Source organism: Hevea brasiliensis, unplaced genomic scaffold, assembly GCF_030052815.1.
Source record: "Hevea brasiliensis isolate MT/VB/25A 57/8 unplaced genomic scaffold, ASM3005281v1 Scaf5, whole genome shotgun sequence".
Taxonomy (NCBI): domain Eukaryota; kingdom Viridiplantae; phylum Streptophyta; class Magnoliopsida; order Malpighiales; family Euphorbiaceae; genus Hevea; species Hevea brasiliensis.
The window spans coordinates 270,316-292,465 of NW_026615028.1; the positions used below are offsets into that span (position 1 = coordinate 270,316).

The 22,150-nt window shown below is 29.5% G+C and overlaps 2 protein-coding genes across 2 annotated transcripts; both read right to left on the reverse strand.

Moving 5' to 3' along the window:
- Positions 1-2,678: 2,678 nt before the first annotated feature.
- Positions 2,679-5,130, reverse strand: LOC110647396 (RING-H2 finger protein ATL52). The gene has a single exon (XM_021801207.2). The coding sequence runs from the start codon at positions 4,027-4,029 to the stop codon at positions 2,941-2,943; it is 1,089 nt and encodes a 362-aa protein (XP_021656899.2). The 5' UTR covers positions 4,030-5,130; the 3' UTR covers positions 2,679-2,940.
- Positions 5,131-5,834: 704 nt separating this feature from the next.
- LOC131169112 (uncharacterized) lies at positions 5,835-17,689 on the reverse strand. Its single transcript, XM_058142497.1, has 19 exons — positions 17,570-17,689; positions 15,859-16,110; positions 15,642-15,726; positions 15,475-15,552; positions 15,328-15,387; positions 15,102-15,206; positions 14,776-14,886; positions 13,930-13,971; positions 13,385-13,501; positions 13,095-13,279; positions 11,087-11,217; positions 10,863-11,012; positions 10,608-10,699; positions 9,797-9,845; positions 7,722-7,762; positions 7,246-7,365; positions 7,039-7,124; positions 6,703-6,748; positions 5,835-6,040 (listed from the first exon to the last, which is right to left on the reverse strand). The coding sequence occupies exons 2-19, from the start codon at positions 15,933-15,935 to the stop codon at positions 6,008-6,010; spliced, it is 1,608 nt and encodes a 535-aa protein (XP_057998480.1). The 5' UTR covers positions 15,936-16,110; positions 17,570-17,689; the 3' UTR covers positions 5,835-6,007.
- Between the last annotated feature and the right edge of the window lie 4,461 nt (positions 17,690-22,150).

Here is a 22,150-nt window from a genome sequence, read left to right on the forward strand (position 1 = left end):
AATATTTATATTTAAAAAAAATATAATAAATTTAGAAAATATTTAATTTAATAATTATTAAATTCATTATTATAAAAGCTCGAGTTTTGCGGCCGATTAGAAGTAACAGGAAAGATGATGAAGCCACGTGTCATTGCCATAAAAATAAGTTGCTGAAGATTGCAAGTAGCTTAAAGATTAAAGGTTGTAATGGAGATTCTGGAAAGGAATAAAGGATATGCTATGCGTGCCAAACTTAACGGGTTATGTATAATGTCCAACAAGAAATTAAAAGCCAGCTAGATCACACGTGTCTAAAAATAACTCGTTACTATCTCAATCTCAGAATAGTGGTTGGCTCTCACACACAATTTATATTTATATATGTGTTTATTTATACATATAAAATAAAAAAGTGGGCACTTTTTAAAAAAAAAATTATATAGTTGATTTAAATTTTAATAATTTAATTAATTCAAATTAATAATAAATAAAAAAATCATAATATTTTAGTAAATTATTAATTTAATTTTTAATTTTAATAAAATTATAAAATCCATAACTCTTCTCTTCTACTCATAAATCCAAACCATAACAAAATTTTCTTGAATTGAGCTTTATAAAAATTGTTAGAATGTTTGAGGTTGAAGTGTGCATGCTGTTCACCCATAAAAGCCCATTATTTTGCATCTTATCGTCTTGGGGATAGGCCCATTTTAAAAGGTCCAAGAGACCCAGAGAACAAAATGGTTCATTCTGGGGAGAGCCCATTGACATCTTGCGTTATGCTTAACCTTGTAAACATTAATTTTTGTAATTTAAAATTCTCTCTCTAATCGCTATCTCTCTCTATTTTTTTTTTTTTTTAATCAGGAGCTCATTAAGTTTAGAACACAATGAATAATACTTCAGTTAAATAAGAAAATTTATTATTTAACTTTTATATTTTAATAAAATTAATTATTTATTTCATATATTATAAAAAATATATTATTTAGTCTCTATATTTTATTTTCGTTAAACTACTTAATTTCTCTCTTAAATTTTTTATTATTCAAAAGTTTAATTTCAATCAAATAATTATTTAATTCATACATTTTAGTGAAATTAATTAATTAGTCATTATATTTTGAAAAATATATTAGTTAATGGATGTAATTTAGTTTTATTAATTCTTTAATTCCTATCACTATTTTTTTTAATATCAAAATTATTTTGACACTCTCCCAGTTATTTGTTTTTTTATCTTTCTTTATTTATCTGTCTCAATATTTCTTCCTCTCTCATTCTCTCTCTATTTCTCATTTAGAATTAGTACAAGTATACACACGTAAAAAGAGTAATCATTTCTTCTAGATATCCAAGTAATTAAGGCGATAATATAGAAAAATTATTTTTAATAAAAAACACAAAAATAATGTTAGGGAATTGAACAAAAAAAAATTTAAATAATTAGAGAAAAATATAAATTTAGAATTAGTCTTTATATAACAAAATTTTCATCTAAAAATATATTTTTTAAAATCAGGGATAAATTAATTAATTTTACTAAATTAGAAGATTAAATAGTTATATTTTTTAAAATATAAAAATTAATTAATTAATTTTATTAAAATAAAGTAGTTAAATAATAATTTAATATGTATTGACTAATAAAAAATTTAGACTTAAATAATTTGATGAAAATAAAATATAAAAATTAAATAATATATTTTTTCTAAATATAAAAATTAAATAATTAGATTTAGTGATAGCAAAAGTAATCTAATACTCAACAAATTATGTATTCAAACTAAAAATAAGGGTATTATTTTCTATTATTAAAATATTATTTCAATGAAGGTTTAGGGTTTCTTTCTATGCAGCAATCCTATTAAATTTTGATTCCTCAACTTAATTAATCTATATCCACATAAGTAAAATTCTTGTAATTTTAAATAAAATATTTTTTCACTTTTGAGGTTGGCTTGGGCTGTTAAGAAGGATCTAGATGCAACATGGCTGTCATCTTCTTGTGTAATTTTGAAGTGAAGGCAGCAAAGCCATCATAGCCTTTCCTTTTCTTGTTTTTGTGTTTCCTATCCTAATTAATAACCAAACTGAAAGTGCCCTAAGAACAGATTGCTAGATCCAATAGCCCTTAATTATTGGATTATAACATGTCAACTAATGGGGCCCTTAATTACAATTAAAATGCATAGAATTAATTAAATTTTTGTACTTTCAAGTCTTTAAGATTCTTAATTATTTATGGAAATTTTTTTTTAATTTGAATACTTTACAAGTAATATAAAATAATTTAATTATATCATTTAATTTAATTTAATTTAATAGTTAAAGGTGTATTATTTATTAATAAACTTAAAATTAAATTTTTATTTTTAATTTTAAGTTTTTTTTTTTTTTTAAAGGTGTTTAATTAAAAAAATTTTCGTAAACCATTAATCTAGTGAGTTGGAAAAAGAGGTTTTTGGTGATTTTTAAAAATTATGAAAAACTATTTCTTCATTCCAAACTATTTAAAGTTTAAAGTTTTTTGGAATTTTAAAAACAAAACCTTGGTTGAAAAATAAAAAGTTTCAGAAGTCTTCAAAAAGAATTTCCAAAAAATTTACTTTGAAAAACCTTATACTCTCTCAAACATAATTTTAAAAGAAAAAATTTAATAATTATTTATAAAATTTTTAAATTTAGAGAATTTTATATTATATTTTTAAATTGACATCTCGATTACAATGCCTAAATTTCAAGTACTAACTCCTCCGATTTATCCAATTCTAAGGTTTTAACATATTGAAGAACAAGTTCAGGCCTCATCATCTCCACTGTCAGATTTAATATGCAAGATCTCTAGTTCTCTATATGGTGTGCTTTTTATGCTACACAAGAAAAAAAAAGAAAATAATGGTTTTGTACATCAGATCAGCGATGGAAAAAAAAAAAAGAAAAAAAATATTCTGATCAATTAGGAATCATAGAACTCCTGCCTTTCTCATACCTTGTGAATATGAATCTCCCTGTTGAAGTTGATCTCCTAATTGCAAGAGGACTTCTAACGAAATTCAAAATCTCAATTCTATTCTTCTCTGTATCTCTCATTTTGTAACCATCATCACCATTTTCATCCTCGCTCAAGCGTAGTATATCAGCAATAGAAACTTGAGTATGCCACAGAGAAGAATTCAAAGAAACTGACCTTCTTATTGGTTGGATGGCTTCCTCTCTGATTTCATTAATGTTTTCTGTTTCTTGTTCCATATTCTGGGTGCTTAATCCAAGATCTTGAATTGTAGGCTTTGGTAGGATGTTATCACCACAAACAACAAGACTAACCACAGTTTCTTCAGGAACATTCCCTTGTAAATCTTGAACCACTAGAACAGCATCATTAATCCTGTGTTGGTATTCAAGGGCAGACACGACAGTGCTTGGCGGAGTTTCTTGAATTGGCGGTGGTGGACCTTGTGGTGGTGGTGGTTGGCTAGGTAGGATGTTGGTGGGTGCAATATTGGCACGGCAGAGGGGACAACTAGCATGAGACTTGAGCCAAGGATCAATACAAGGGAGATGAAATGCGTGGTTACACTTAGGCAAAAACCTTAAGTTCTCATTTTCTTGAAATTCACTTAAACAAACAGAGCAATCTGAGCTTTCAACGAACCCATCACCTTTCTTGTATTTGCATACAGTAATTGACTTGATGAGAGACTCATCCAATCCAGCTGCAGAACCCTGCCAGGCTTCATTAGTGATTTGGTCATGATTTTCACCCAATTCCAAGCTATTATCACCATGGCCTCCTCGCCTGCAATACTTGGAAATGATAGTATAGTAACTCACCAGGATGAAAGCACTTGCCAAGATACCAATTACAGCTATAATGAGAGGAGAAAAATCAGTTCCAGAATCATCATCTCCAAGGTTAAAGGGAGGAGGGGGAGGGAAAATTATATAGCACCATTGTGGACAATAAATGCTGCAAATTTGCTGGGAACAATCTTTATAGGTATCATAGGTTGCCCAAGGATTCTGGTTCCCAACAGAACCCATGTTGTTGAATCTTGGTAATAAAATTGTATGTAAATTTTGCAATAGTTCACTTGCCTCAATATTTACACTAAATTTTTGGGTCCAGAGAGGCAGAGATGAGAAGGCAAGTAGTAATAGAAAAGAAAGGAAGCAAAGGAGACAGGAAGTTGATCTCTCTCTCTCTCTCTCTCTCTCTCTCTCTCTCCTTATCTTCTCCTGCTTTATTCTTTGGTGGATCTTTGGCTTTTCTGGCTTTGGCTTTGTTTCATTGGAGAATGGAGATGATGATTTGTTGACGTTATTTAGTTGTGTTTTTTAGCATCAAAGTTTCTAATCAATTCAATGGGTGAAGTGAAGTACCGCCCAAGCTTAAATGGTAGGTAAAGTGTAGGTGAGTGGCCGCTTTACATCTCCTGTGGAAGCCACCGCAGCTTAAGATAATCAACCAATGGGATCTGGCCACATCATGGATATTGAAATGAGGGAATGCTAGAATACTTTGAGGAGTTGTACTCACGTGCAAGCACATGAGTTTTCTCACTTGGAAGAGATTTATTGGATGAAACTGTTTAGCCTGTATAGGCTTATATACGCAAGATTCTGCACTCTGATTTCTGAGTATCAGATTAGAGGGGCTTTGGCATTTATTAGTTGTACTAGTAAAAGTCCTACACTTGCACATGGCCACATGCCCCAAATCAATACTTACAAAACATATGCTGGATGAATAATATTAGCTAAAATTGTTTTTAGGGAAAAGTAAAAAAAAAAAAAAATTATGTATTTCATAATTTGACTCATAAAAAATTGCAGTTCAAATTTTATCAAACTGTTACTTTGTATCATACTCCATTAGCAAAGCATAATCGAAATTGTCAGTTAAGAGAGTGATGCGGCATTAAATACCAACACCCATGCTAGCTTAGCGTTGGTATGGCGCTAATATGACAATAAATACCAATATTCATGTTAACATGGCGATGAATATCCACAATGATGTGGCATTAAAAATAATATTTTATTAAGTATTAATATCACTTCAAAACAATGCTAATGATGACAAACACAAGACACTATATTGATAAAAAATAAAAGAAATTATTAACTATGAAGAGTAAGTTTTAGCCTTTTACATAAAAAAATAAAAAAGGTTAATTTTTTAATATATTAATGAGGTTTCCAGTGGAAAATCTACATGGAGCCAAATTAATATATATATATATATATATATTTAACACAAGTTATTTCATATGCAAAACATTTTATAAATGGAGTCGTGAATTGATGCTTCTAAGTCATACCCAATTCCGTGGACAAATACAAGCCTTACCTTCTTCAACAAGAATTTTAAAAATTTTCCAATATCACATCATCATCATCATCAGTGACACTCAAATGAGAAGAAATTAATTAAGATTGATACTTTTTACCTCAGATCTAATCCTTGTACAACTATTTATAATTGGTTTTTGAGTCAGTTTGCTCAATTGTTTCTTTCTAGTACTTTGTGATCATTTCAGCTTCAACATATTAGGACCCATCCACTACAACTCAACCATTAGATGGTTCTGAAAGACATTAACTGTCATTTCATATTTTTAAATTATTAAATTCTTGTGAACCAAAAAGAAAGATATTTCTTAATTCTCAAATAAAAATTGTGTTCGCCCAGGAGATCATAATCATAATTAAACTAGAAAGGACAAGTAAAAACATTAGAAGATCGACAGTGCGGTCTGTGGCACAAAGACAACCGAGGATCTCAGGTTGAAAATTGTGAGGACCACCACGTGATATCAAGAAAATTTTTAAATTAGGGACAACACTGAAGAAAAATTCACCAAGACAGGAATAACATTTTACAATACACAAACATCTAATCAATCTAAATGTTTTGTTCATACGCGCAAAACTTCCTCCAGATTTATTGTCTTATTATCTTCTAACATGAATGAATTTTACTATAAACACTACCCGAGTATCAGAGAAACCTGTGGTTTCATGCTCTACCCTTCCTCTTCTCATCCAATGCCTGTTCCATAGGGCATATGCACATAGTAAGGTCAAAACATACCATGATTAACTCACATAAAAATATGAGCAAAATAAAAATGTTTTGCCTGTGCATACTGCATAGGTGCATGTTCATGCATTTGTTATGTTGGATAAAACAGATTATTAGAAAATGAAAAATAAAATAAAAAATAACACATAATTTAGGTAAAAGGAACCAGAGTCCGCATGTAGCCAATTTCTCATAATCTTTGGAACCTCAATGGTAGAATGTTGATGCATTTGTGTTTCAGAGAGCAAACAGACTTATCATGAATTAATATCATTTGCCTTTGCCACTAAGTGAAAAGTTGTCAAACATCAGGAATTACCTAAAAATGAATAAGCATTCTAATATACGTGATAAGCAGGGAACCACAAATGCTGGTATTCTGTGAAATGTCTCCGTGGACTAACTTGGTATCATTTAGTGAAGCTAAAATCATGCATCTTAGAGCTGAGTTTCATTCGTACTTCATATAGGTTCCTTTCTTGTAGTCATAATCATCAAAATATTCTATGTATCTAAACAAATAAGGTGACATCAAAAAGTCGACATGCAAACAAAACAACTATGTAAGCACATACAGAACATGGCACATTCTTCAAGTAGAATTTGACAAGATCCAAAAAGAAAAGTACCTTGCTTTGGAACATTCTCATTGTCAACACAAGAGTATCACGTGTCCTACAAAACAACATGAGTAGCAACATGTCAAACAGGGTTCTTTCAAAAGCAAAAGAAAAATAGTTTGATTCAATATTAATTATTTGATGCACACATTAAATATTATAACACTTTCCCCTTTCGCAAAATGCATAGAAATCAAGAAGGTGCTAAAAATTATTGTATTAAGCAACAAAACTTTGGTAAGTTCTCTAGACAATTCTATGCATGCAAGAAAAGTTAAATCAAGAAACAAAATATGGGGGATTAAATTAAATCCAATAGAAAACTCAACATTAAGTAACAATTACCTAACATCATATGTATTGAGAGGATGAGAAGATCCACTAGAACATGTTAAAACAAATTGTGTTGAGACTCCAGAAGGAATTTTGATCTGCAAAATCAACAAAATACAAAATTAGAGTATGCCTTTTATTTTCTAATATGTACTCTTGCAAGTCCCTCCCCCAAGGAAGAAGAAGAGAAGGACATAATATTGAAAGTTAAGAACATACTGATAAATTCTTTGAAAATTTCTCTGCAATCAGCTCAACTTCCTCACTTATGCTCTTGATTTGATAGCGTGATCGTTGCAAAACTAGAAATGCTGATTCCCAATGGTCGGAAGAGTCTGTCTATAAAAGGAAATAAAATATTTAAGGTCATAAAATTGGTTATAACATAATTCCCGTAATCTCTATTAATTCTAAACTAAATACAGGGAACTGAGAGGTGAGAAATATAATAATCAACACAACCTTATTTTGAATAACATATGACCATTTTGGAAATACAAGAATTAAAATATAATAAAAAAAGTATTGTCAAACACAATTTTCATTTGAATGACTCATGACCACTTCAAAAATACAAGACCTAAAACTTTATCTTAAGACAATTATTGTTAAAGCAAGCAAATGGCTTATCTAATGTGTAAATATGTTAAAGCAAGCATAACCCACCAGCAACTGAACACTAAATGTGGCTTCACCTTTAGACATGTATAAGTCAATCTCTGGTGCATGTCTGGGTCTCTGAAGCAAAACATTAGAAACTTGTGCAAATATTATAACTTTCAGTGGCAAAAAGTCAATAAACAATAATCAGAACATCTTTATGACTATATGTAAACAAACACAATGCAGGAGTCTTCAGGAAACATAGCATTTTGATAAACCATAAACTTTCCCTCTCTCTCTCTCTCTCTCTCTCTCTCTCCTTCTTGATGAGTGACACAACAGCCAGTGGCACTCCTGCTTTCCACTAATAGTCCTACTGGGGGACAGTCTTGTGTCTTTATAAAAAATAATAGGGGCATTCATGGTTCTTGGAGACCCCGAACCAAGGAACCATATTGAACCAATTAGAACTGTACCGAACTGAATTTATTTTACTTTTTTGGTTTGGTCCTAGTTCTTCACTAAAATTAAACCAGGACCGTATTAGATCTGTATCAAACCAAAGTACCGACTTTATATATATGTTTTTCTATGATTTTTTAGCTATGTTATATACTTTCAATATAATTGTATATATTTATATACAACTAAATTTGTAATATATATATATATATATATATATATATATATATAACCTAATAATATTTTTTCATTCTTCTACCTTTTCTTAATAATTTTAGTTATAAATATATTAAATCAACTTATAATTCTTAATTATATATGTACCTAAAAGTTAAAGACTATATAATTAAGAAATAGCTAAATGATTATCATATGATATATTGTGTATATTAGCAACTAATTTTAAAACTTAAATAGGAATTCAGTTATGACTTTCCTTGACAATTGCATAAAATTGTTTTAGGAATCAAAATCCAAACTAGAACCTTACCAAACCGAAAAAAATCGAAAATCAAACAATTTGAAAGAAAGCATTACTGTTTCAAGCCATTAGTTTGACAATTAAACATTTTAACAGAAAGCATTATTGTTTTACTATTGAGGTATTTTAGGAAGTAAGGATAAATGAATTACAATCATGAAATTATACCAAACATTAACTATATGAAATTCAATTGAATTTTCACATTTTAATATTGATTCTGATTCTAGAGATCAGTGGAATCAAATGTCTCAAAGGGTATCAAATTCCGATTCCTAATTGACCCAAACAACCAGGAAAAATATTCTTTGTTTCCAATTTGCCTTGATTACGATTCTGATTCCAGAATTTGAAACAAATAGACCCTAAGTTTCATAAATATTATACTCTCATCAAAAGTATGAACAGAAATGGATAAATTTCAACAATTGTCCCTGAACTTATATAGTTATAACACTACAGTCCTTTAACTTTAAAATGTAACATAAAACCCCCTAAACTTTCAAATATTGCACAGTAAAATCTCTCTAACTTTAAATTACTGATTTTTCAGTTAGAAACTGATGTGAATAGCTCCCGCATGGCACTTAGTCAACATTTCTCTGGACTCTTATGCAAAGTGTAAAATTATTCTCTTTACACATGAAAAATTATTCTGTCTATAGAGAGAAAAAGGACTCAATTTACACATGACTTGAGAGAGAAAAGTGAAATACTGACTAAACTCCTTGCTGAAACTGTCCAAGTCAGCATCTAACTGAAAAACCTAGTAATTGGAGGTTAGAGGGATTTTACTGTGCAAAATTTGAAAGTTAATGGAGTTTTATGTTACATTTTTAAAATGAGGGACTGTAATGTTACAACTAGATAAGTTCATGAATAGTTGTCAAAATTTATTTGAACATAAATAGAAAACATAGTTGTTATACACCATGATCTAATAGATGACTGCAACATCACACATTTTATCCATTGGAATTTGGAAGACAGGTACTATAGAACCAAAAACAGTATTAAGGAAGAAAATCTGGTTCATACGCAATGTGATTGATAAAATTCTACATCTGCCACTGTTTTAAACAAATTGTTTAATGCTACAAAAATAGAAACAAGTTGAAAATATACACACACATGTTTTAACAACAGTCACTATCAACTATAATTTAACTTGGTCATTTTCAAGGATCTTCAAATCCAACAGACGTTTATGAATCTCACACTTACCACATTTTATTTTGTTCTGATCATTTGCAAAAAGCCTCACCAGTTCTCCCTGATAGAATAAACAATAAGAAAACAAGATTCTCGAACATCACAAATATCAAAAGCTGCATTATTTTTTATTAGAAACATAGATAATGAAATAAGTCAAATTTCTAGAAAGTAGAAACGGAGACCATTCATTTCAAACAACAAAGTGGATTTGGACACAAAAATTCCAATGATTGAACCAAAAGCAAGGCAAGCATTGAGGTTCAAAAATTTGTCTTCATAAGGACCATCAGACTGCCTATCCAATTTAAAAATCATTTAAAAGCATTGAAAAACAGGAATGACAGTTTGTTGTAAGTTTGGAAAATTGTGATTCCTGGTGCATAATTACATATGTCACAGAAGGTGTTAAAAATACCATGAATGACTGTAGTCTCCGTATGAGGAAATGTGTATATGCTTATGTGTTTGGAACTATTAATTATTAAAAAAAGATAAATACCTTTTTATTAATATTATGGATAATGAAAAACATTTGAGCAAACAAGTCCTTTCATATCATGGTGAAAAAAGGAAGATAGTCTGTTAAAAGACAACAGTACCAATTTTCTGGAATTCTAGTGTTGTAATAAAGTGTCTAGAATTTCATTGCATTTTTAAAAATTCAATGGTTGTGGTCATTTTTAATGAAAGCAGCCACATCTACATGAAGAAATTTGATTTCAGAGACCAAGTTTTGCTACACAGTAACATTACAGTTTAATTTCCTTGGCTAAGAAAAATGCTTGGTAGGTAATCAAAGAAATATTATTTATTAGTTAACCTGACGGCCTTGGTCATCCATTGGTATGCACTCAACAGCAATCAGCTTATCGACATCATCAGCAGTGACAACATATTCTGGATTCGTGGCTCCTGAGTTAAACATTCCCATGAAATTTTACGCATATTTAATAACCATTAAACAAGAAGTAATCACACTATGAGGAGCTCCAACGTCCTCCCTACGCCCTCCTTACTAAAAACAAAATAAAAACTAAAAATATCCTATGAAGGAAAAAACCAGTTCATTTCTTACCTTCAATATATTGCCTAGTGCCATCCTCAAGATGGCGAACCCACTGAAACATGCAAAGAGAAGTTCCACGCACAGGATATCCACATCCAAGGAGTTTTTCTCCAGGTGTAGCTTCACCAATAATCTGAAACCCATCTATTCCAGGACCCTCTAAAATGCAACAAGTCATATTAAATTTTTAAACAGAGGTCATGAACTTGTTTCTAGATGAAAACATCACTTACCTTCAGAAACAGAGGAAGCAATCTCATCATGTATGCTGGAAGGATGCAGCAAGTCCTTGGTCATATCTCCTGTTCTCATATTCATGACACCTTTATCAAATAAACTATTGGAGAGAGGACCAGTAACCTTCCTGCAAGAGAATGATATATTGGCCAGGTATAACCATTAATATGAACCAGCAGTATTCAGTTACAGCAGCAGATGTTAGAAGAAAATGTTAAAAATGGTTGAAAAAGAAATTTCTTATGTGTTCAAATTCCTGCTAAGTTGAAGGACAAGTTCTACAAGACTGCAATTTTCTGGTTGTGATGTATGGTACTAGTGCTATGCAAAAATGAAATTACATCTACATAGTGAATGCAGCAGTCTGGAAGAGTAAAGGAAACCATGATAGATGATGTTTATGCATAAAAGCACCAGAAAAGAAATGGGTATATTTCTATGAAGGTAGAAGAGGCACCCAATAAGTTGAAAGAGAGAAAAGTAAGATAGTTTGGTCATGTCCAACACAGACTGCATGCGCTAGCACAAAAAATAGTATATCTGAGTTATAATACTAAAAAAGATGATAAGTAGACCAAGAATGACATGAGGATTAGTGGCTAAATACGATAGAGCATCACTAGCCCTTTCTAAAATGTAGCCCTCAACTGAGCATGATGGAGGAAAGGGATTCATACACCTAAACCCAATTATTTTGGGAATAACACTTGGTTGAGTTGAGTATTCCATGAATGATATGCTATCAGGTTCAAGTCAGTCTAATTCTAGATAGAATTAGAACTTCTAATAAATCAAACAACAAACAAACTGTTAGATGAATGCTAACACCCTAACTGATTCACTTTTTTACAAGCCAACAATATGGTGCTTCGAACAATGGTACAAAACGGTAAGTGGAAAATTCAAAAAACTACAATTTCAACGTTACATATGGAACACAATATTACTATTGAACTTGGAGCGTAATGACTAATTCTAGCTTCCTAAACAATATGGACTGGATCTTCAACAATCTCTTTTCTTTCTTTGGAGATTATTGAAAACATAAAAGAGTAAAACAAAGAACCATGCTAATACATGTACGCATCAGAGGAAAGTGACAACTAAATGGTGTAATTCTCTAACAAATAAAAATTTTACTGCAGCACATCACAAACTGTATAGAAACTAAATATGTACACAATTTATAATTTTTCAAATACCACTAACCACAATATTACCCATAAAAAAAAGAACCGAGATTGATAGATTGAAAGTTGTTAGGATATATTGTGGATGGTTTCCCATATTTGCAAACAAAAAGAAACTTGAGCGCCATATAAAGTACAAGGCAACCAAACCAAAGCCATTTTGATTGAGGTGTGCCAAGTCCAACCCAATTGCAGCTATCATCCCATTTTGTGCTCCAACCCCCTAGGCTCGAGAATTCAATATGGTATTAGAGCCTTTCAAATCAAAAGGTTTAGATTTTAAATCCTAGTCATCGTCATTCATTAATTAAACATCTAAACACAAAGTAAAATAGGCATGTGTTTGTCCACGCCTCAAGCCCAGTGGCATTTGCATGCAGGAGCCAGGAGTGTGTTAGAGATATAAAACTATTTTTGTGGGTAGGTTGAGCCGCAATGAGCTAGAACCATGAGTTGATCTAATCAAACTAGACTTAAGTGGATCTATGGGCTAGGTTAGCGTGCTAGAACCTAAGGATAGAGCTATAAGAAACCAAATCCAAGTAGGTGGACCACCATATGGCATGAAATGACTAGGCCTCAACAGGTTAAGCCTAATTACACTTGAAGGCGAGTGTTGGGATGTGAATGGTTTCCCACATTGGCAAAGACAGAAATTTGAGGGTCATATAAATTCTAGGACAACCAAACCAAGATGGCCTAGGCCACTTTGGTGGAGGTGTGCTAAGTCTAACTCAATTGCAACTTGCATCCCGTTTTGTACTCCAACCCCTTGGGCTTGAGAATTCAACTAAAGTACAAAGACAGTACCAACCTAGAAGGATCAAATGAGAACTCTGGCAAATTGTTTTTGTTTAACTGTTGATGCATCTCTCCATTAAGCATTAACCTTGCTTTGTTTGCCACATCAATTTCATGTCTATATCTCATCATTGTATCAGTTGGCTCCAAATGCCATTCGTCTATATGGTGATTAGAAGGAGAAATGCCATTTTGATTCTGGAGAGAGAAAGAGAGAGAGATGGTAAAGAAAAATATCAGATGAGATGATAAACCCGAGTTGATGCAATGAAAAGGGAGATAGTAAACAAGTAGATTACATGCCAGTAGTACCGTGGATTGATGAGGAGCTTGACGCATCAAGTTGCCCGTACCAGTGTTATCTTTATCATGAAATTCACTCTCATTACGAAAGCCCACCACTAAATCTCTGATTTTATCCTGTAATAAATGTAAATCCATGCCAATATTATCATTTCAAATTGTAAATCAACATTACAATTTATGAGATGACAAAGAAAAGGTTACAATTCAAAAATACTTCAGTAACATATCTGTAAACAAAGGAGAAACAATCTTGGTTCAAGAATTAAAATGGCAAGTTATGATAAAATGTTTCAGTAAGTTTGTGAGAGGCATGTAGGTAGGTAAATCTGCAAGTCTAAGAAGCAAATAAACGATGAGGTCAGAATCATATATATATATATATATATATATATATATATATATATATATATATATATATATATCTGTATCATAAATTAGATGAGGGGAAGCATTTGAGTATTTAATCAATATCAAGATCAAGGAAAATCCAATAGAATAATCAGGAATTCACATTAACCAATTATACAATATAGGAACCTTACATGTGAAGTTCTAATCTTTGACTGTAATTGATTGTGCAGATGCTGCATGACATCAAGAAAAGCAAAGTTATATCAAATTTGGTAAACATATTATTCATAGACAATTAGGATACATGTTGGTAATTAAAACAGTTTTTAGGCATCATGTCCGCCTGCCAGCCAATGGGAGAATAAACAGGAGGAAAAATAACAAACAAACTATCAAGTAACAGTGAGTACAACAGAAGCAATCAAGGCTTTCGTACTATCACATGGACTTAGAATAGTTCATGACAGTGTTTGAACAATGTTGATTGTACAATCACTTGTGGAAATTCTAACAAAAAAATTATGTTGTTTGTACAAAAAGCTTTGGCCTGGAAAATATCCTAATCGCTGAATTCATATAATACAGACATTATAATTCAATGAAGAAACTAGGAGTCCCTCAGGAGGTGAAGAACCTTTAATACATGAGATTTCAGTTAGCAGGTCTTATGTCGGGGATACATGTGCACAACACTAGGCAGTTCAGCTATATGTCCAGTATATATCTATAAATATTTAACATCTATTATTACATTAAAGGTGCCGTTTGGTTCTTACTTCTTATTACTAATTTAGTATTTTTTGCTGAACATTAATGCACATAAATGATATACGTTGTGAATTTGATTGAAGATTGAAGAGACTGCAAAGCAGAATAAATTCACAGCATGTTAGTGGTTCAACACAAAAAATAAATAGCATTTTCTCATGCCTGGCAAAAGAATTGGCAAAATTGAAAAGGGAACAATGCACCTTATAAACTGTAAAATGGAAATGTGTCCACTTGTCACAGATATATGTGAAGTAAATAATTAATACCGTTATGCTGTTGGATACAGCAGAGGCATTTATGACATGGGGCCAAACACCATATTCAGCCAGTAAGCCAAGCATGGATGACGTGAAAATATATCTCTCATCATCTACAACCTGGAGAATAGAAAAACCATTAGCACATCTAAATACCAAGAACACATTTATGAAGAAATTAAGGAAAGGAGTACATGAAAGTGAACATAGATAAGGAAATAAAGCTCCTTTGGAAGTAGATTAAGGTCCACACAGCATAGCAAATACATACAATGGATTGAAAGAAAACAGAAAGATATAAGTTGGGGGTAGAAAGTAGAAAGGCATTAGTATACCTTCAAATCATGGGCCAATTTTAAGTTTTCTTCAAGATCGCCTTTTCTGCGAACCAATTCATTCAAGGCAGATGTAATAGCTTCATTTTGCTTCTCATCAATTGCCTATGATCAAAATAATGCCATTTCAGACTCTAAGCCACAGAGGGATAAACTGGATTAACATTTCAGCTTAGTAGCACCAGGTAAGTGTATAAAAAAAATCTATTTTTCAAAATAGAAGTACCATTCTCAAATCAGAAAACTTCCTTTCCAACACATATTTTTCATTCAGCAGTTGCAGCTCCTGACACCAAAGAGATTAAACAAGAGAGAAACTTATAGCCATAACAATTATCTATATGCACAAGCACAGGCCTCGAGAAACACATACCCTAACATAAGCAGCTGCAATTTGTTTACGGAGAATCTGGATCTCTTCTTTCTGTGCTCTCACTCGTGAATACAGCTCCTATAAACTCATCATGTAAGGGATCCATGAAGCTTCACCATAAGCTTAGGATCAAAATTTCTAAAAAGATACATGAAAAGTAACAATACCACTGCCTCTCTGTCTTCAGAATAATTGAAATTTTCATCACCTTTTAACCTCCTTTGTGTAAGAGGTGCTTCAATATTATGCCTGCTAAACAAAAGAAAGATTTACCTCAAATAAAACATCACATAAATCTTACATCCAGTCTTTGTCAAATTGATTTGATTCACAGAGGAATTTGCATGAAGCACTTCTTTCTTGCACTCTTGGTCAAGGCAATACCTGTTTATAGAATTAGAGCTTTGAGTCTGAGCCCCATCATTGTTAAGCCCTTGCATAGGGCTTTTACTTGAAGACATTGCATTGGCTTAGGTTCCCTTCAAGACTCCCTCTGATTGAATGACATCCAAAGTTTTCCATGATCACCACCTAAATCATGCATTTTACCTCATTTTATTCCCCACTTTCTTTTTGCCCAGAAGGTGAAACGTTCCTTTACAGGTTGCCACTCCCAAGTGGTTTAAGTTACTTCAACTACAAAGTCATAATATACAATCAGACTTGAAGCCATTTAAAAAATTAAAATAATAATAATAACAATAAAAGACCTAGAAGTATTACACATTTCCGAGAATTTAACCCAAAATCGTTTAGAGTGTAGAAAGAAAATCCATGTAGCCGACCCCAAATTTTTGGGACAAAGGCTTAGTTGAGTTGAGTAGAATAATAATAATAAAAACACATTCTCATGTGAGGAACAAGAACAGAGAAAAGCAATTATAACATTAATTGCAGACTGAAAAAGTAAATAATGTTTAAATGAAGGTATTCCCCATTAAATTACAAGTTACACAACTTGAAAGAATAGAAGACCACTCATGAATCATGTTCCCGCATGGAGCACATGGATTGGAAGAGGATCCACTACATGGCTCTCCCTCTTTCAGCACTTGGATTCAAGCCAATTGGAAAAAACCTCAGTTCAACTTAAACTGCACTGAGGGAGCCCCAAGCAACAAAAAGATAGAATTCTTGGAGGTTAGCCAACTAATGGAACCCATATTTGAACATAAGGTGTAGTTGTGGAAAGTCACCAAAAATAAGCATTCCACCAACTGATTGGAGTCAACAACTCAATAAACTATCTAGTCTACATTAATAGATTATAAAATCCCAGACCCACTCTCCGCAGAACCTTTCAAACACGTGCAGTGGGTAGAAATGAAGAACATTGGTAGATAATTTTCGTGTCTTCTCACTCAAGTTGCTATCTTGAGAAGTTAGAAAAGCTGTAATTTAATATACAAAACTTACAATGGTATTATTCCATTTACATCGCAGTAAAGGGCCAAACAAATATCTGACAAAGTTTAACTATTCACATTTGTGAAAACTAAATTAAGTGAGAAAATAATTATGAAGTTCATTTACTCATCCGTTACCCCAAAAAAGAAATTTCATTTGCTCTTCACCTACAAGGCATGATATAAGCTGCACATTTATTCTTCTCTATATAGTGAAAAGAACACAATTAACATAGGAAAGTTCCTCCAAAAAAATAGGAAGGACGAAAATAAAAATAAATAAATAAATCAAACAAGCCAAGAAGTTGCCACCTATAAACCTCAATATTGGAGCAGACACATACAGTCCTCAAATAGATTAAACAAACAAAGAAAAAGAAGAAGTAAACAAACCCCGAATTAATCAGGATTGAACACAAATCAAAGAAGAGAAATTCCAAGTGACCGATTGGGTTTTTGGAGTTGGAACGAAAATTATGCTACAGAGAAAACAAGCTGCGAAACGAATTCAAAAAATCTCACATTTACTGTAGTCAAATTCCACAAATTCAATTCAAGGACCCAAAATGAATCAAAGAAAAATTGAGAGAACCGACATTTACAAATTTCAAAAGTTCGTTATCGCCAACAAAAAAAAAGAAAGACAGAATTGCAACAAGAATTTCCAATCGCACACGTAAGAAGAAAACCTGTTTGATGAAGAACCACAGAGAGAGATCGAATCCTATTGTAAAAGATAACAGAAAAAGATACCCCAAATCAAAAGGCTAGCAGATAGATCCATCAGCTCACGTATACGTACATTCTAGAGACAGTCTGTTAATTAAAATCAAGCGTTGGCCTCTGGGAACAGTATCTTATTTTTTTTAACTTTTTTAAGGATTTTATGGTCTTTGTGAAAACGAGACGTATCGGTCGGTCACAGGCTAATGAGAAAAGGAAAAAGGAATGTGAAATGGAAGTCAATTGACCCTTGAAAACAAGAATTCACACGCCTTTTTTTTACGTGAAGAGATTATTCCTTCTTTGAATTCATAGTATTCTCCGATCTAAAATTCCGGGCCACCTTTTTTTAAATTATTTATTATTATTATTATTATTAATTCATTTTATTATTAAAATAGGTTAATTTAATAAAATTTTATAATTTATTTCGTATAATTTTTATAAATTAATATATTTTATAAAAGTATTAATTAAGAAAAAATATTAATTTAAGAGAAAAAATAATTATTATGAAAAAGAATATGAAACACAACTAATTATTTTAATTTAACGTAATTTATTATAATAAATGAGTAATTTATTTCTATAATTTTTTTAATAAAATTTGCTACATGTAATTTTTCTGTTGAATTTTTTCATAAAGTATTCTGTTTAAAAAAATTTAATTAATAAATTTTTTATAATTAAAATTTTAAAAAATATTAATTTATAAAAATCACGTAAAATTTCATTAAATTATTTTATTTTTTGTAATAAAATAATTATACATTTTAATAAAAGTAACTAACCATAAAATACATATTATTAAAAATATGCCATGTAGAAATAATTCTTATCTCCAACCACAAAAAATAAATAATAAAAATGCCAACTATAAATTTTATTATATAAAATACTTGTTATTTATGAATTAATATATATTTCTTTTCTTATTTTATCATTTTAAAATTAAATTTTCTCAACGTTGATTAAAAAGGAAATTAAAAAAAAAGAGAATATTATTCAATTAGAGAAATTAATTAAAAATAAAAAGAATGCAATGTTTATACTTTATGCAATAAAAAAAAATCATAAAATTTGAGGAAATCATTCATTATGGCCATTTGATCTAGTTTTGGTTTTATGTGCTTCTCAATTGAAAATTATGTAAAATACACCAATAAAAAGATTGATGATAATCGTAACTTAAATGCACCAACCTTCATTAAATTGTGGTGTTTTATTCTACTATTAACTTTAATTTGTTATAATAAAATATTTAATTTTAAATTTATTTAAAAAATTTTATTAAATATGTAATAATAAATTATTTAATTTTATTGATTAATAATTATTAGATTTAAATTAAAGTTAAAATTAGACTAAATAATTTAAAATTTAAATTTAAATTAAAAAATAATCAAAAATCAAAATTGATCGGTTTAAACTAAACTGAATTAAAATAAAACAATTCGATTCGATTTAATTTTTCATTTATTTTAGTTCTATTCGATTTTAAAATTATGTAATTCAATTTTTATAATTTAATTTGATTTGAACAGAACGCTCATCCCTATTTTTATTAACGTATATCGAATAAGTTAAAAAGTAATAAAATGTAATTTATTGATTAACTTTATTTATTTATTAAAATTTAAAATAAAATTATAATTAATTAAAATTTAAAATAAAATTATAATTAATTAAAATTTAAAATAAAATTATAAAAATATAAAAATACATATTAAATTATATTATTAAAATAAAAAATAATAAATAATCAACACCACCTTGTTATCATAAAAATAAAGTAATAAAAAAGGCAGGAGGGGCGTTACGAAGGATGAAATCAGATGCGTCTACCTGCGGCCAGATAGCCGCCAAATGGCACACCAGACACAGCATGCCTTAGTCCCTACCTGCCTATCTCCTCTACTTCTCCTTGTTTTTAAATTCAAAAAAAAAAAAAAGTATTTTTCAATAAATTAAAAATTTGAGTGCAATTAAATTAAAATTCTTCAGGGCTATATTTTAACGTTAATTTCACTCTCATTCTATATATATATTTTTTTATAAGATAACACTCGTTTTATTAAAAACGACGGTCAACTTAGGGTATGATCTGTCTTCCATGGCTGCTGCACTGCTCTCGGAAGCTATGCATAGTCAACTTTAATTTCTTTTGAATCTTTTATTTAACTATGACGCGTTCATCCAACTTGTTATACACGCTGAATATTATTATTTTTTCTTCGTATTATTATTATTATTTTATTACTGTATAAGATTTTTTATTCTATAAATTCATGTATTTTGTAAACATATTTTAATATAAATATTTAATCAAATAATTTTTTAATTCGTTCTCAAATAATTCTGAGTTTACATTAATTACACTTACTTAAATAATAATAAAAATAAAATTATAAAAAAAATGTTAAAAACAAATAAGAATAACAATAGCGTGAGTTGGGATGGCGATCGCTCCTCCTTCCTCGCCTAACAGGAGACAAGAACTTTACTGCGGAGAAGCGGGATGATATAGATTTTCTCGCGGTGAGTTTTCTTTTTATTTTTTATTTTAATTTATTTATATATAATATAAATTTATTTATTAAAAATATAATATAATTAGAAATATAAGTTTTTTATATTATTTTAATAATATATTTATAATATTTAAATATATAAAAATAAATTATATTTTAATAAAAAATAATAATATATTACCGTATTTGGGATTAAGATAAGGTTTTTCTATTCTTCCTCTGTACACATTGAAATCGAAATAAGATCCAAAAAAATTAATTGAGTTCAAGAGCCATCCTAAAAGCAAACAGAATTAAATTAAGAAAATCAATACTATCATACATGTTATATTATCTTGAGCCATTTCTAAAATTATAAAGTATAAAATATTAAATTTAAATTATAATTAGAATTAATTGTATTAAATAAATAACATAACAAAATTAATTTTTTTAATAAAATAATTTCATTGAGGACAGAAAAGAAATCACATCATAATTAATGAAAAATGGAACATCCTCATAAGCTTCCTCAAATTAAATATATTATGAAATATCCCCTACATTGTACTTTGCTAAAGTATATGCTATAAGAAATACCAAATAAAAAAAGAAAATTAACTACCAAAATATATACAATATGAAATTGATTTTCAAACTTTCTCTATGAAGAAGCTTAGAAATATTAGCTTGGAAATATAGTTTTGCAATTGATAACATAAAATATAAATTTGATGTCAACTTTAATCTATATGATAAAAGTGTAAATCTTAGACACTTAGAGACTACACTTCAATACATCAACAATAATTTATCACTTTTGTATATTGCTCTAATTTCAATTTCAATTTCAATTTCAATTTTATCATCCCAATACCTTGTTTAGCAGAAAGATGAATATTCCTGATTTTTTATAAAATAATCACTTATTCACAAAAGTTCACGTAAGGTGAATAGTTTTCATTTTTCATCTCATATATTTTTTTTTACTTCACTTAACAGTATTTTAGTGGTAGATTATACAGAAACTAGACAATCATGATCCAAGTCCAAATAAAAGTAAATTGAACCCTCTTTTTATAAAAAAAATTATTTGCTTACACATTTGTCTAAATCAATCCTCATAAATTTAATTATTAAATTCTTATTTTGATAAAAATTAAAATTAAGTTCTTTATTTGTGTGGTATATATATATATATATATATGTGCAGTCAATTTTATCTCAAAGTTTTTCAAGTGCTTTCTAATATTTAAAACGCCTACTCCAGTGCTCAATTTAAACATTTTCTATTAGGGTTGTAAATTGGTTGGTTTGGATGGATTTATTGTATTTTATCAAAGTAAATTGACAAAATTAATTTTATTAATATTCATATTGAAATTAATAAATTAAATTACAGAATTATATATATTTAATTTTCATATTAAGTGAATTGAATTTTTATTATGTTAATTTAAAACCTAAATTAAAATTTTAATTTATAATTATTTTTAAATTATAATTAATATTTAAATATATAAAATTATTAATTTTAATTTAGATTTAATCGAATTGATTAGTTTGATAGTTTTTTTTGTATACCCTGTTCTCTGTATAGGAGAAAGGCCATGTAGACATCCTAACTCAATTTTTTTTTAATATAAAATCAACTCAATATTAATATAATTTGAATCTGAAAACTGAAATATGAACTTAATTAATTTTACCGATAAATTATTATTATTATTATTATTTAGTCACCTTTGCTTAATAATATTAATTATTCTTCTGTGTATTTTTATTTATTATTTTTTAAAAATTATTTTATCTATAATGATTTATCATTTTTAAAAATTAAAGAATATTAATTAATTTTTTATTTTTATTTTTATTTTTAATAAACACACTAATTATTTATATAATTTTCTTAATTACTATAAGAAATCTTAAAAAGTTGACGGAGGGAGTGCTAGTTAACTTGGTAAATTAATTTCTTTATACAAATTTACGGGAAAGGAATAATGATTAATGGATAATGCCGGACCGGAAGCATTG

Excerpts from the sequence above, each read along its gene's own strand:
- LOC131169112 (XM_058142497.1), bottom strand. The coding sequence starts at position 15,935 with ATGTCTTCAAGTAAAAGCCCTATGCAAGGGCTTAACAATGATGGGGCT. Across the intron at positions 10,700-10,862 it reads CACTAGGCAATATATTGAAG|GAGCCACGAATCCAGAATAT; the intron begins GTAAGAAATGAA and ends TGTTTAACTCAG. Across the intron at positions 6,749-7,038 it reads CTCAATACATATGATGTTAG|GACACGTGATACTCTTGTGT; the intron begins GTAATTGTTACT and ends GTTGTTTTGTAG.
- LOC110647396 (XM_021801207.2), bottom strand. The coding sequence starts at position 4,029 with ATGGGTTCTGTTGGGAACCAGAATCCTTGGGCAACCTATGATACCTAT.